At 39.0% G+C, this 14,184-nt stretch overlaps 1 protein-coding gene across 1 annotated transcript in view; it reads left to right on the top strand.

The window, feature by feature from the left end:
• The first annotated feature begins 2,694 nt into the window (after positions 1-2,694).
• Positions 2,695-14,184, top strand: part of LOC109961820 (UPF0606 protein KIAA1549) — a 34,303-nt gene continuing 22,813 nt past the window's right edge. The window contains exon 1 of the mRNA XM_020602969.1: positions 2,695-2,827. Within this exon, the coding sequence (XP_020458625.1) occupies positions 2,695-2,827 (133 nt within the window). The remainder of the gene's footprint in view (positions 2,828-14,184) is intronic.

Below are 14,184 nucleotides of genomic sequence, written 5' to 3'. Positions count from 1 at the left end.
GAGGTATCGCAATATAAAAATACCAAATTACAAGGCTGAGTTCTGCATTTAAAAATATAGAAGTATAGGTAGTCAGCAACATGTTTGTTTTTATTGAAATTACCAATATGTAATGTATAAAATCCCCAAAAATGCATTATGTGTGTTGTAAATGTTATGCATAAGTGTGTGAGTAGCACTTTCAGCAAGTCAAGGCCAATACACAATCACAATAACACAATTCATACATGAGGCATTTTCAAAGTGTTTACAGACACTGAAACTGTAAAATGGATGTATCATAGCTACTAACTTTTATACTGTGGAAAGTTTAATATATAATATAGACTTGCCATATGGTTTGTACCATCTGAATCTTGTAACATATCCTTACTATAGAGTAGCTGCTAGATAAATGAACTATCTCAAAATTGTACTTAAATACAGCAGCTGAGTATGTATATATTAATTACATGTCACCACTGACTGGTGTCTGGCTTCTGTGCTAAACCTCTGACCTCTCTGCAGCATTAGGCAAAACAATAATATTTTATGGGAATTAATACAATATAAAACTATACTAAAATGAAAGGATTTCATGATGATGGTGATCCATGGTGCATGCCTGCTAAAAGGTGTGAAACAGTGGGTCTGATTGAGAGCTGACGTCATATCAACAACATGAGTTATACTATACTGCCACTAGATGGCGGTGTGCACCAAAATGATGTACGTAAACTAGCACTGACGTGATTAGGTTATGCTGATGCTCCTTTTGTATTCAACCACAAAACCTTGCTACGCACGATGTTTTGCAGCATGCACCGACAGATAACTTAATGCAAGCTCTTTGTAATTAATATGAACGACATATCATTTTCGTGTCTTGTGAGGTGTTAAATGTGCACACTGCGCTTAAATATGTTTATTAATAGTGATGGAATTGTGGTAAAATTACATGGAAATACAACAACCAGTAGGCTATACCAAGAAACTGCTTGTTATCATGTTTTATTTCAGTATGGATATAAGGTAACTCTATTCAGCCAACAATATAAAGGCTGACAGTGATACAGGCTACCCATCAATGGGTATGTATACCTTGTGAAGTACATCATTGCATGAGGTAACGTTGCCGTGGAAGCCGCAGACGCCAGTCGAGAAGGACCAACCTAATATTTTACACAGCACTTTGACAGAAAGGATTTTTAGCCAATGAGAGCGGGCTTTTATCAATTACAAACTAAAAAGATCCGCCCGGGGGGCGGGACTAACCAATCCTCAGGAGGAGAGAAGGTAAGTGTTAACCAAGAGTGTCAGATGAACGCTAGCTAACAACCTCTTCTTTTTATGTTTACTTTGAAACAACTTCAAACGCAGGCAGGTGGATACATGAAGGATAACGAAGAAGCCCCAGACAGCATTTTATTTCATGCAAGGATATTTTCTCGTAACCCAGACAAAGGAATTGACTGAGTTGCAGCTCCCTTTTTTGGTAAGTGAATGCGTAGCTATGAGCTATCTCACAGCAAAGACTGGGGAAAGGAGAAAAAAACCATGTTATCTGTGCCCTCAGAACTAGCTTTGGGAAATATCAGCAGTGTTAGCTATGTTAGCTAAGTATGTTATTATTGTTTCAGGTTACAGTAAAACCTGCGGCTAGTAGCTTAATGAAGAGCCACATGACGGTTAAGTAACGGGACAGGATGTAGGACAAGAGACTGTTAGTGTACCACGATGACACCCGTTAGGAGAGGCTGAAAGCTAGCACTACAGCCCGGGGTTGGTGTCTGTGTTGGCTCTGGGCGCTCCTCTTTGGCCTTATTTTCCATGTTTATCCGTCTTTGAATAGCAAGTTACGTCGTTTGGTGGTATAATAATGCCTCATTCATGCTGATTTGACTGACGCTAATAACGCTGTCTCATTGTGACCTGGTTGGCCATGTGCATGAAGTGATTCAGGCTACTTTCACACAACAGTATATAATCACAATAAAACCCAGTGTGCACCACCAAATTGTATAATTTATTTTAACATGGAAGTTAAAGGCTTTTGCATTTTTTTCTCATGTTATACTTGTGTTGAGAGAGTCACCTTTTGCCTGTGAGTGTGAGAGAGTGGGAGTAGGGATAGTGAATGCACCAGTACATTTTTAGATCCAAAACAAACGTGTCATTTGAGAATCCAAATAATTAAATCTACCAGAAACTTTACTGTTTATATAAGGCCCAGTGCATAAATAAAACAAAATGTAGTTAATGACTTGCAAATGGAAAAATAGAAAAGGCAAATTAACTCTGAAATATTATCTGGCAATTCTTGATGAATTGCTTTGTTCAATTTGACCCATTTGTCCCGTGGTCCAGTAAGTTGTTCTGTTATTCCAGGTGTTACAGTTATTGCCATTATTGTCTGATTTGAAAATGTAATCATAATCAACTAATAGATTAGGCACTTATATGTACTTCGGTTTAGCAGTCAGTGGTTGAATAATGGTGCTGAATTAGCAATGGTAAAATGGTTGCTTTGTTCTGATGATTACGCTGCTGCTCCTTTGTTTTCAACAGTCACTCTTCACTCTGAACACATGTCATGGAAGGAGGAGCCTTAAACTAATAGAGACCAAACCAGACAACTCACAATAACCCAAACCTTGAGTGTCTCCTTGGCATGAATCTTCTCTTCTCAACTGGATGAGATGCCTTGACCTTACCATGGCAGGTTTACTCTCCTCTGTGGGCTTGGTGCTGATTCTCAAGGCTCTTCTCCATGCCCATGGCCAGCGTGCAGTGTTTCTGGGGATGACACTATTGGTAACAGGGATCGCAGCTGACTCACCTGTTACGGGTAAGGAAACACCTTTTGCTCATTCACGCAACATGATCCACTAATTTGTGCTTTGTGTTAGTTCAAGTTGCACTTGGGAATGCACTGCCTAACTAACAGCAGAGACCTTTTAATGGGGAAAAACACAATAATGGCTGTTTGCTGATTTTGTATTGAAGGTGCAGGCATATCAAGAAATGTTAAACATAGTCAATATGGCATTTGTATAATAGTAAGGTCTGCATATTTTAATACAGCTGTGCATTTTTTGGTCTGTATCCTATAATCAAACTGAATTGCTACATAAGTGGCTTCACAGACACTTTTGTATATAGCAGAGCTGGCAAACATGTCAGCCGTGGCGGGTGCCATGTTGTGTTATTTGGCTTCTTTCATTTTCTGTTCCAATTATTATTCAATTATTTCTGCTTAATCATTAAGTTTTGCTCCATTCTCATTTGTAGTCATTTCACAATGACAAATATCTGATCAGCTGGGCAGAGTATGGCTGAGCGTAGCAGATCGTAGTGGAGCAGGGGAAGGGAGTGCTGGGCAGAGCAGAGTGGATTCATTTGGAGTTTCATGCTAGCGCTGCCTTAAGTTACATGCTGTACCTTTTAAGGAGAAACGACATGATATGTGTGTTTCAGGGTTTTCACAAGTTGTGAAGTGCCTCTATTGCTACACAGACTCTGGAGTTAACATGGTTTTCAGTAATTAGAGAGAGAGAAAGGGCCTGAATCCATCCACTTGATGGGTGTTCTCCTCTGGCTTACTTTTATAGATGGTGACATGATCCCACCAATACCCCTCCTCCTACACACTGCCCAGTGAAAATAACCCATTTAAAGGCCAGAAAAGAGCTCATGATATTATATAGTAATAGGATTATGAGGTAAATGCCAGGGTGGACGCCTTGAGCAGGAAATGAGGAACTCACGCTTCTATAATCACACCTACCTTCATACATTTTTTTTTAAATTTGATGACCAGTAATAAATAATAAAAACTTTCCTCAGTTTATTCCTGATAAGAGAACCCAAGTCTTAGTTCAGATTTCATCACACAACAAATCGGGTATAGAGGAAAATATTGTTACTATAAACAATTTCAAACAAATCCATATGTTTGACATTTCCTTTATATTCCTTTCTGTTTCTGCCATTTTGCATTTGCTCATCATACCCAACCAGCTTTGCATTTTCTAACCGGTTTACAAGCAACAGTGCTTGTACTGGGTTATATGACCTGATAACTTGGACAGTAGTGGTACAGTGTAAGAGTTCTCTTGCCAGAAACCAGAGAGGAGTCTTTATGACTTTTCAGGGTTTAGAATGCACACATTTTATCTTTATGTGTCACTGGCAGTTGTACAACAAAGTTTGCAGAAGATACTTTCTGTAGTTTATGCCAAACCTACAGGATATGCAGGTTAACTGCTTTTCTGCCTCGTTCTCTTCTCTCAGACGAGTCTCTTGCTCTTTTGGTTGATGACTACCATACCGTCACATGCTACATTTGCTATGTTAGCTTTATTGAAGAAGAAAATCTTCACTTAGCAAGTGACTCGGTCTGTGCTATAGAATGGGAGGAACTGGAAGTTAACAGTCATTTGCACTGGAGTTTTACTGTTTTTCATGCTCTGCATCCTCATACTTCATTTCCATGGGTATTTATGACAGTTGTCTTGTCTCTTGTGGGAAGATATCGTCTACCAAAGTAGAGGGGCTGGTTTTGGTTGGTATATCATTATGATTTTGATAATCACATTTTGAGGAGCATCTCATAGACAGTTCTCCTGTGGCAGGCTACAAACCGCTGCATCACATGAGAATACATTCATCAGCCGCAGTTTGGACAGACTTCAGACAGCAGCGTGCTGTTCTGAATTAGTTTGTTAAACACTAAATTTGGGTTAACGTCATTGCTGCAAGGGCTGGCCTTGAGTATTTTTTTTTTTTATTTAAGTATAAAACTGTACAATAAGAGTAGGTTGTGTAACACTGTACATGTTGCAGTTGTGCAAATCTGTACTGTAACCACGGTTTTAGAGTGTAATGTCAGTGTAGTCCTTTGTGCTGGTGTGTTGGCTCATATACTCCAGCATGCCTGAGATTACACTTTACTACACCACACATTTTGTACAAGATAAATAAGCAAAGAATTTTTTTTTCTTTTAGGCTTATCTGAAATCTATTGACATAAGCTTATCCATTCACTTTATAAACAGCTATAAATAACTATAGGCCTAAATAAACTATAAGTACAGACTCTGGCTTAGCATATGTCACTAAATGAAAACAATGTTATCAGCTGTTGTTTGATGGCTTCTTTTTGCTAAATGCTTATAGTCTAAGAAATGTAGAAAACACATGTTTGAGCTGAGCGTTCTCATTAGTTCACAGCTTCAGTGTCAGATTCATTCACTGTTTGTAGCTGTTAAAGGTTTATTAAGTATCCCACAATTTGAAATAAGATGTTTAATTGGTAGTGAACTGTATTGTATATACAAAGCCAATTTAGACTGCAGTTTTAAATTCACTGATCTAATTAGTAAATAACTCTAAACATAGTAAACATCTTGTACCCAGAATTGGATATCTCCTGGAATAGTTCTAGTTCTTGTATGACCGGAGGTGCTCTTCATCTTCAGCCACACAGTTCATTCATGCCTGGGATGACAGCTGTTTCCAATAGTTCCACATCTACTATGCACTAAATCTAAAATAAAACTAAAATAAAAACTTTTATAGGATAGTAATTACAGGTTTTGTCTCTGCACCGAAGTGACTGGCAAGTTCAACACAACAAGCTGCAGGCCAGCAATGTCCTGGCTAATTACTAGTGCAGTTCATCGCCGTGTGAAATGTGATCTGTGTGGGATGACAATATGACCATTCATTATTCATTAGAGCTAGAAGCCAGTTGCAGATCAGTGGGTAGAGCCTATCAAAAGCCAAACACTGCGTACATTTGTACTGACCAGGCCTGCAGCCTGACCAGAAACATCTAGGCTATTGGAAAGTAGCCCATGGCGTTTTAATGTTGTTCTTCCACCTGACAATCGGCACCCATCATAACCTTTTCCACATCCACACATCAAAGTAATAGGCTAACACAGTCGGCTATTTTGAGGATGGTTATACTCTCATTTACTGTGCAATTTTTTTTTTCAGTTGTCAACTATTACCTGCATCATACTAGTAGGTTTTGATGTGAAGGTACCGTAGATGGGGCTTGTGAATGTACATCTGTTAGTAATTTTCTGTTCCCTTTCACCAAGGCAGTTTTCTACTACAGTTGTCCAAAGTATTGTTTAGAACAGCAACCATGTTTTATGAGGCAAACTCTTCTCTACTAGTGTTGTTTTTCTTTCTTTCTTTCTTTCTTTCTTTAATCCATAGATAATTCCTAGTTATTAATAAGTTAACCTGCTTCAGCCACCATATTATTTGATTTTTATTTATTTATTTTTTTTATGACATGTTAGACTTAAGATTACATAAGAAGAAATAACCAGTGGTAGTGTTTTAGAAAGCTTCTCAAAATATTTTGACCATTATATTAATTTACTTGACACTGGCCTATGTAAACCATTACATCACATTTATGCAAGGATACAATAATTACAACTAACAAAAATGTTTGTAGCTCCAGCTACTTAGGCTATTTGGCAACAGGCCAGTATCGGGTTCACCACTCTGTGTGGCAAATATTTCAACAATTTAAGAATAACATTTGTCAGTGTAAAATTGCAAAGATTTGGGAGTTTTCATCATCTATGATGCACAGTATTATGAAATGATTCAGAGAATATAGAGAAGTCTCCTTTAGGAAGGTACAAGGCCGAAAACCAGTACTGAATGGCCGTGATCATCTGGCCCTCAGGTGACACTGCATTAAAAACAGACATGATTCTGTAGTGGAAATCACTCGTGGGCTCAGGTACACCTCTGAAAACCACTGTCAGCCGCCACCTTCTCTGGGCTTGAAATCATTGAAGATGTACTGAGATGAAGTGAAAAACTGTCCAGTGGTCTGACTAGCCAAAATTTGAAATCCCTTTTGCAAATCATGGATGTCGTGTCCTCTGGGCTAAAGAGGAGAGAGACCATCTGGTTTGTTATCACCAGTTCAAAAGCCAGCATCCATGACATTACTGTACATGGAATGGGTAACTGCACATCTGTGAAGGCACCATTAATGTTGTATGATATATACAGGTTTTGGAGCAACATATGCTGCCATCCAGACAACGTATTTTTCAGTGAAGGCCTTGTTTATTTCAGCAAGACAATGCCAAACCACATTCTGCACATATTACAACAGCATGGCTCCATAATAAGAGCCTGGGTGCTAAACTGGCCTGCCTGCAGTCCAGACTTGTCACCCACTGAAAACATTTGGTGCATTATGAAGTTAGCAATATGACAAAGGAGGCCCCAAACTGTTGAGCAGCAGAAATCCTATATCAAGCAGAAATAGGAAAGCATTTCTCTTTCAAAACTAAAACAGTTGGTCTTCTCAGTTCCCAAACACTTACAGAGTGTCGTTGAAAGAAGAGGTGGTGCAACACAGTGGTAAACATGTCCCTGTTTCAGTGTTTTTTTGAGATGTGTTGCTGGCATCAAATTTAAAATGAGCAGATAAAAAAAAACTTTTCAATATTTGATATGTTGTCTATGTACTATTTTCAATTAAATGTGGGTTTTTAACAGATTTCCAAGTCATTTTGTTTCATTTTTATTTACCGTGTACAGCATCCCAACTTTTTTGGAATTTGAGTTGTAACAAAAGTTAGTCTCGTGACCATGTAAGACTCATTTAGCATTTTTAGGCACTGTGTTATAATAAGAACATTAAATGCAAGCTGTTCTTGTAAAACAACTCTTTGTATCTGTAATCACAGTTGTTAAACTGAGAATTCTACTACTTGTCAGACTGTCATCTGATTAGTAACAGTTCCCTTGGCAAATGTTGTTGGTGCACAAGCCTATTACAAGTAGATAGCCCCGACTGTTCTTACAGTTTCTTGTGCTAACAGCATGTCAATGCTGGGAGTTTGAAATGTGCAATGCAGACTTTCTGATTTGACAGAAGGCAACAAAGAGGCCATATTGTTCTGAGCCTGAAACCACTAGCTCTGATGAACTGCAGCTGATTATTTATATACAGTATATTTATTTATATATTTTTAGCAGATGGTGCAGTTCAGCCCAGCCTCTTTTGAGCCACTCTAGGTAAAATCACTTTGTTTTGGGCCTCTCAACAACCCCACAGCTACACTAAGTATTTAGCCTAACCCTGCAGAGACGTTTCCCTGTTCTGCTCACATACTGACTTCTAGGCCTAGTAGACATCAGCTTCCTTCCAGCGGAGCTTGGCCTAACCTAGCAGATAGTATTTGTTTTCCCAGGACTTAAAGCCTGAGGAGAGCAGCCTGTGCTGGGAGGACTGAGGCAGAGTAGAGGAGGGTGCTGAGTGACACAGTCCTCTGGGCATCTCTGGTTACAAGTCTTTGCCTTCCTGTCCATCAAAGAAAATCAGGACTGCTCAAAGTGAAGGAGTGTACCCAGATTTTGTGCATGCATTCTGGTCCCTGTGTGTGTGGTAGTCCTAAAGGATGACATAGTGGTATTGCACCATCATAATCCACTCTTTGAAATAGTACACATCATCATAGCTATGAATTTTGGAAGACTCCTGTGAGTTGGTGTGTCTCTCGTGGAGCTTTGTCACCTTAAAATCTTAATTCTGTTATACTGTAGCTTGATATGCTGTACATCCCTAAAGACTCACTGAAATGTTGAGTCAGCTTCCTTGTAGCTGTACCTTTAACGCAGATTCCTGTCTCTGTTACCAGTCTTCCTCTTTCTAAATTGGACTCTTTTACTACTCCGTTCCCCTCCCCCTTATCCCACTCTCCCTCTTTCTTACTCTCCCCTTTCTCTTATCTGAAAAAAAATATTCCCTCAGGAAAACAAGACAAGGGTCAAATGAATATTGGAAGTGCAGGCATGACCTCAGTCAGGTCTCCAATCTCATTCTCATTTTTGGCCAAATCAGACCACTGAATTATTTTATGGTAGATGTTGGAGACCTCTCCAAGCTACAAAGCTTTATGTTGTTCTTTTCCTATTAGATCATGAGCACAATTTATATTAGTTTGTATTTATAACTTCCTTTTTATCAATTTAACCCTGTTCTTTGACTTTTTTTACTGTTCGGTCTAGGCTAAATGCGACAAGTAACTGCACTTTAAAGCAAAGCAGGTTTCAAATAACTGCACCTCTTATGAAGTCAAACTTTTTTTCCATTGGGGAGGGGGTGACTGCTGGAGTTTGATCTAATTGAACTCCATTGATTAAAAACAATGCAATCTTTCCCATCTTAAAAGCTTTCCCGATAAACCAAATGTCAGCACGACCATATCTTGGTTGTTTGACTGCTCTCAGCGTATGGAGCTCCTGCCAGCTGAAAAGAGCCAGTCACGCAAGGGGCTCAGCTGAAAACAGAACCATGTGTGGGGTTGTATTTAGCTAGCATTAATACCAAAAGACCCTTTCTTCTCTCTTCTTTTTTTTTTCAAATTACACAACCAGCCTTTCTTTTTTAGCAGTAAGGAGTATGGCAAATATAGGAAATTGTATCATTACAGGGCTCTGTAATTGGCATCTTAGGTTTCTCTGCATGCATTATTCTTTGTGGTTTAAGCACAGATCTGTGTGCTTACAGCTGCCTGGCTGATACCTAGTGTTTGCCTGTTTATAGTAACCTTATTCTGATAATTAAAGATAGGGCAGATCTTATAAAATTACAAAATGCATTATTTATCAATTCAGTTTGGCCTCATCTTTGTGGTTTGTTTGTCTCTTCGCATGTAATTTGTTTGCACCGAGACTCATACAGCTTGCCCTTAGTCTGTGTCTTAACTCTTTTCCAGTCAAATAATGAGCGTAGGGTAAATCATATTTGGGCTTCACCTAACCACAGAAACACATTTGTTATCATTTTCATCTTCTGCAACAGAATTGTTTTGTCTCTCAAGTCTTGCTTGCCCAAATATTTCACTGTGTTATAGGACACTGATTCATGTTAGAGCATTGCCTTGTTCCCCTTTTCTTTATACAGTATATCAGTGAAGGCTCTAGTTGAACAAAGGAGACAAGGGACAAGGTAGTTTCTGTGATCCAGTTCCAGACATCAGCAAAGTGCTGTCTGCGGACAGGCATTATCAGGTTAACTGTGTTTCAGGATTTACTTTAGTTAGTGTTCATTTTTGCAGGATTTATTCAAGTTACCATAGCAAAAGTAGTAAAATAGAACATAGCTGTCCTTCTTTATCATTTTGTCCTGTCTCTGTCTGCCACTGTGGTGCCACTGCTCCAGCAGACCACAGCATAGATGATGACTGATGTCACCACAGAGTCTAAACAGTTTGAGCAGTGCCGTGCACACTCCAGAGTCCTTTTTTTTAATTTTTTTTTTATAAAGGACAGTAGTAAACACTCAGGTATTCAAGAATATATGAAAAACATGTTCTTCTGCTACCTGATTTTCCATATGTAATTTATGTATTACTTTATTCAGACAAACTGCTGTTGTAGCGCTATTCTAAACAGTGAGACATACTGTATATATAGGTTAGTGGAGAGCCTGTGACAGTATTTGATCTCATAAGATTTTGCCAATATCTATACAGGGTAAATGGGTTAGTGCCTTTTCAGATGCCTGAAATTGTGTCTGCCTGCAGCGCTGTGTCACTACCCTGTTCCATCGCTTTTTATTTCATTGTAGGGATTTTATAAAGGAACATTTGATCATCCACCAGCAGTAATAATCCCTCTCTTGTCAGAATCCTTTTTACATGATACGTGGCAGCGATCCAAGCCTCAAACTGGATGTAGCAATAGAAGCAAGACAAACCAAATAAGCCACAAGATGGGCATGTTTTTGTATGTCATCATGTCATGGTTTTAGTACAAGTGAACCCAAATTCAGACATCAGCAAGGATGTGATAGTGAATGTTTTTTGTTTGTTTGTTTGTTTTTTAATGAATCAAGAACTAGAGCTGGTTAGTGCCATCACCTCACAGCAAAAAGGTTTCCAGGTTCAAGCCTGGGCCAACTCTGGGCCTTTCTCTGCAGAGTTTGCATGTTCTCCCTGTGCCTGTGTTGGCTCTCTCTGGGTACTCCGGCTTCCTCCCACAGTCCAAAGAAGCTTAGGTTGATTGGTGACTCTAAATTGCTCATAGGAGTGAGTGTGAGTGTGTGTTGTTGTTGTTTGTCTACATGTCAGCCCTATGACAGACTGGCGACCTGTCCAGGGTGTACCTTGCCTCTTGCCCGATGTCAGCTGGGATATGTAAACATGAAAGTCGGACTGGAACACAGGAGTTGAACCAGCTGGCTCTTCAATGTTGAGTTTTACTGACTACAAATTGGCAATGATAGAGCATGTGCTGCTGGTTTCAATACACAGTCTCTTGATTACTCATTGAAAACAGGTGAGTGTAATAATGAGCGAGGTGAAGCTAGAACAGGTGAGAACGACACGAGGCAGTGGAAGTGTAACAAAATAAAAGCTTAGAACAGGAAGTGACACATCATCTGCTTAAATATGGACAAAGGATTGTCACTGTTATTCACAGCTGTTATGGATGAAAATGTTTTACTAGGACTACAGCAGAAAGAAACTCTACACCACTTTGTAGGGAACAGCAGCACAAGTAGAAACTGCACCCAGTTAGTGCTTCCACTTTGGCATTTGCTGCCATGCATCTTGTGACTGATTAATTCATGAGATGCAACACCTACCTTTTTAAATTTGCATATAGTAGAAGCAAACGACTAGGGATTTGTAGGATTCATTAACATGACCATTAAAATTTAGTTCAGTGAATATACAAGGCAGCTGCTCATTAGACCAAGTCCAGGCTAAAAGACACATCAAGGCCTGATGGATGATGGAAATTGAATCTCATTAGCCTGGGATTTTTTTAATGTAATAAATAAATGAAAATCTCACTGTGTTAATTCATCAGCTGTGTCAGAGAAACGAGCCTGTCTCATATATTTTCATTCATGAGGAGATGACACTGGCTATTAAGAGGCAGAAAGGTAATATTTTTTTACTTGCTGCAAGATACTTGTATCTTCTTTATGAACTACATATACTGTCTCTTTATTGCCTTTAAATACTACTAATGCAATAACACCTTAACACAATTTTTGTAATGAGTTTTTATTGCCAGCAAAATGAGGAAATTGTGAAAATGACTCACTGAGGAAAGGTGATGGACAGAGTGCACGAGATTAGGAAGAGAGCAGATAAACTGTAGTGGAACACTCATAAACATGAGCTGAGTACTTTATGCTCTATTGACGTGATATTTGAAGGTGTCCCTCCGCATGGGTCTCAGTGCCAAGCTTCACAGACAGGCCCAACAATGAGCAGCCAGTGGAGTGTGACACTCGTGTTTCAGGAGGACAGGTGGCAGCGCTGCTTATTCTTCATGGCTTATGTCGGCGTTTGCCTACTGTAATAACAGCCCCAGATCACATTGGGTTCACTTGCTCTATGCCTGGTTGTTGTCTGTTGCTGTTCTGACAGTAATAAATTAGCGTAACATAAGATTAGTCTTTAAGTATTAAGACCACACCTATAAACATAATTCACACTTTTGGATTTTATTCTAAGCTTTTTGTTTTAATTTTGATAAAAATGCAGTATTATAACTATATTGTAACCTTACAAAGCTGAGCTTGAGCTGCAGCAAGGATTCTGAAGAGAATGCAATATTCTGAAAGAAACCGTGGCTTTTTGGTTCCACTACAGCTTTTCCTTTGGTCTGTGTTCCTTGTCCTTAACTACAATCCTCATCCTCATCATTGTTCTCTCCATTGTCATCTCTATAATTATCAGTATTATCATCAATCACCTGCTATTAAAAGGCTTTATCTTAATTATCTGGGTGTTTTGTCATCCATTCATGAATGTTTAATTGTCCTAAATGCGACTGCAAATGAATTTTTTTGTGACTCTAGGGATGTGCTGAGATGAGGTGACATTTCGGGGTCATACAGTACAATATATCTCAATATAACCTCAAACATTAGCCTGTTTTTTGACAAGCGTCATCTACAGAGCCACTCTGTGAATTGCTTGTTCTTTTATTTGTCTGTACTGTAGCACATATTGTACCATTTGTCTCACACTGTTTAGACTGACTGAGATTATGATTCCTGTTTATACACTGTCTTTCTTACAGTTAACTAAAGAAGACAGAGCACTGCACGCCAAATGCCACAGCTTCTTCTTTCCGTGCTCTGTGCTTGTGATTATTTATAGCTTCCTGACAAAACTGAGAAATAAGGCCATTAATAAATAGCCTGTATATAGCAGACAACTAGATACCGCTAGTCCTGTTTCAGCTTTCCTTTTAGTAATGGTTAAGCACATTATTAGGTCTGCTCATACTGTGCGTTTGTGTGTGTGCACGCACATCTGCCCAGCTGTGTGCCACATCCTTCAGTGATCAAACACTTGGCACAGGAGACAAGGAGCTGTGTGGCAGTCTGGAGAATGTGCAGCACAGAGTAGCCTTCAGAGAAGAAAGTCTTAGCTTTTATGGGCTCCATTATAATAGCATGTGGACTCAGTTAAGGTACCAGTGTAGGTTGTAATTAAGTTGGCAGTTTTCTCCTAGGCCAAGCCGGAGGCAATTTGCTTTAATGAAGCAATGCTGTACAATGAAGATGATGCTCCAGAAGTGTATTCTTTTTTGTTGATGCCTTTTCTTAATCATCTGCTCTGTCCTGAGTGTTAAATGAGTGCTGAAAATATCTTCTCCTTCAGCTGATTGTGTGGCTATTTTCAATGCAAAGCGTCTGTACACTACAAAGAGCAGAGACATTACCAGTCACTGTATAGTGGCTGTTGGTGCCTGGCTTCTAGCAATGGCAGTAATGGTACCGTACTTTTAAAGCCTTGTCCTGTTCTAAATGTACTTTCACAGGCAAATTCAAGACAGACAATCTGTGTTCAGATTATTTTACAAAACTGTTGTGTACTTTCTCCTTAAAGGGGTTTGTTTATGATTGTGAAGACATTATGGTTCTCTTGGATTATCGATAACCCCATGAACAATAAAACAGCATCTCCTGTAATATAAGCAGACACCTTAGCTCATCTTCTTTATCTGCCATCAGCTCCTGTGTGGCAGGACTGTGGAGGCAACCATGTGTAAAAGTTGTTTTTTTTTTGTTTTTTTTTGTAGAAGTATGAAGCTTCTGTTTGGAGATTAAATATTATTCCTATGGAAATTTTATGAAACACATTTAAGCATATAAAAGAGAGAAAGTTATGGAACTATCAA

Source organism: Monopterus albus, unplaced genomic scaffold (genome assembly GCF_001952655.1).
Source record: "Monopterus albus unplaced genomic scaffold, M_albus_1.0 scaffold59.1, whole genome shotgun sequence".
In the NCBI taxonomy this organism is placed as follows: Eukaryota; Metazoa; Chordata; class Actinopteri; order Synbranchiformes; family Synbranchidae; genus Monopterus; species Monopterus albus.
This window is presented reverse-complemented; position numbering and strand designations above follow the sequence as displayed.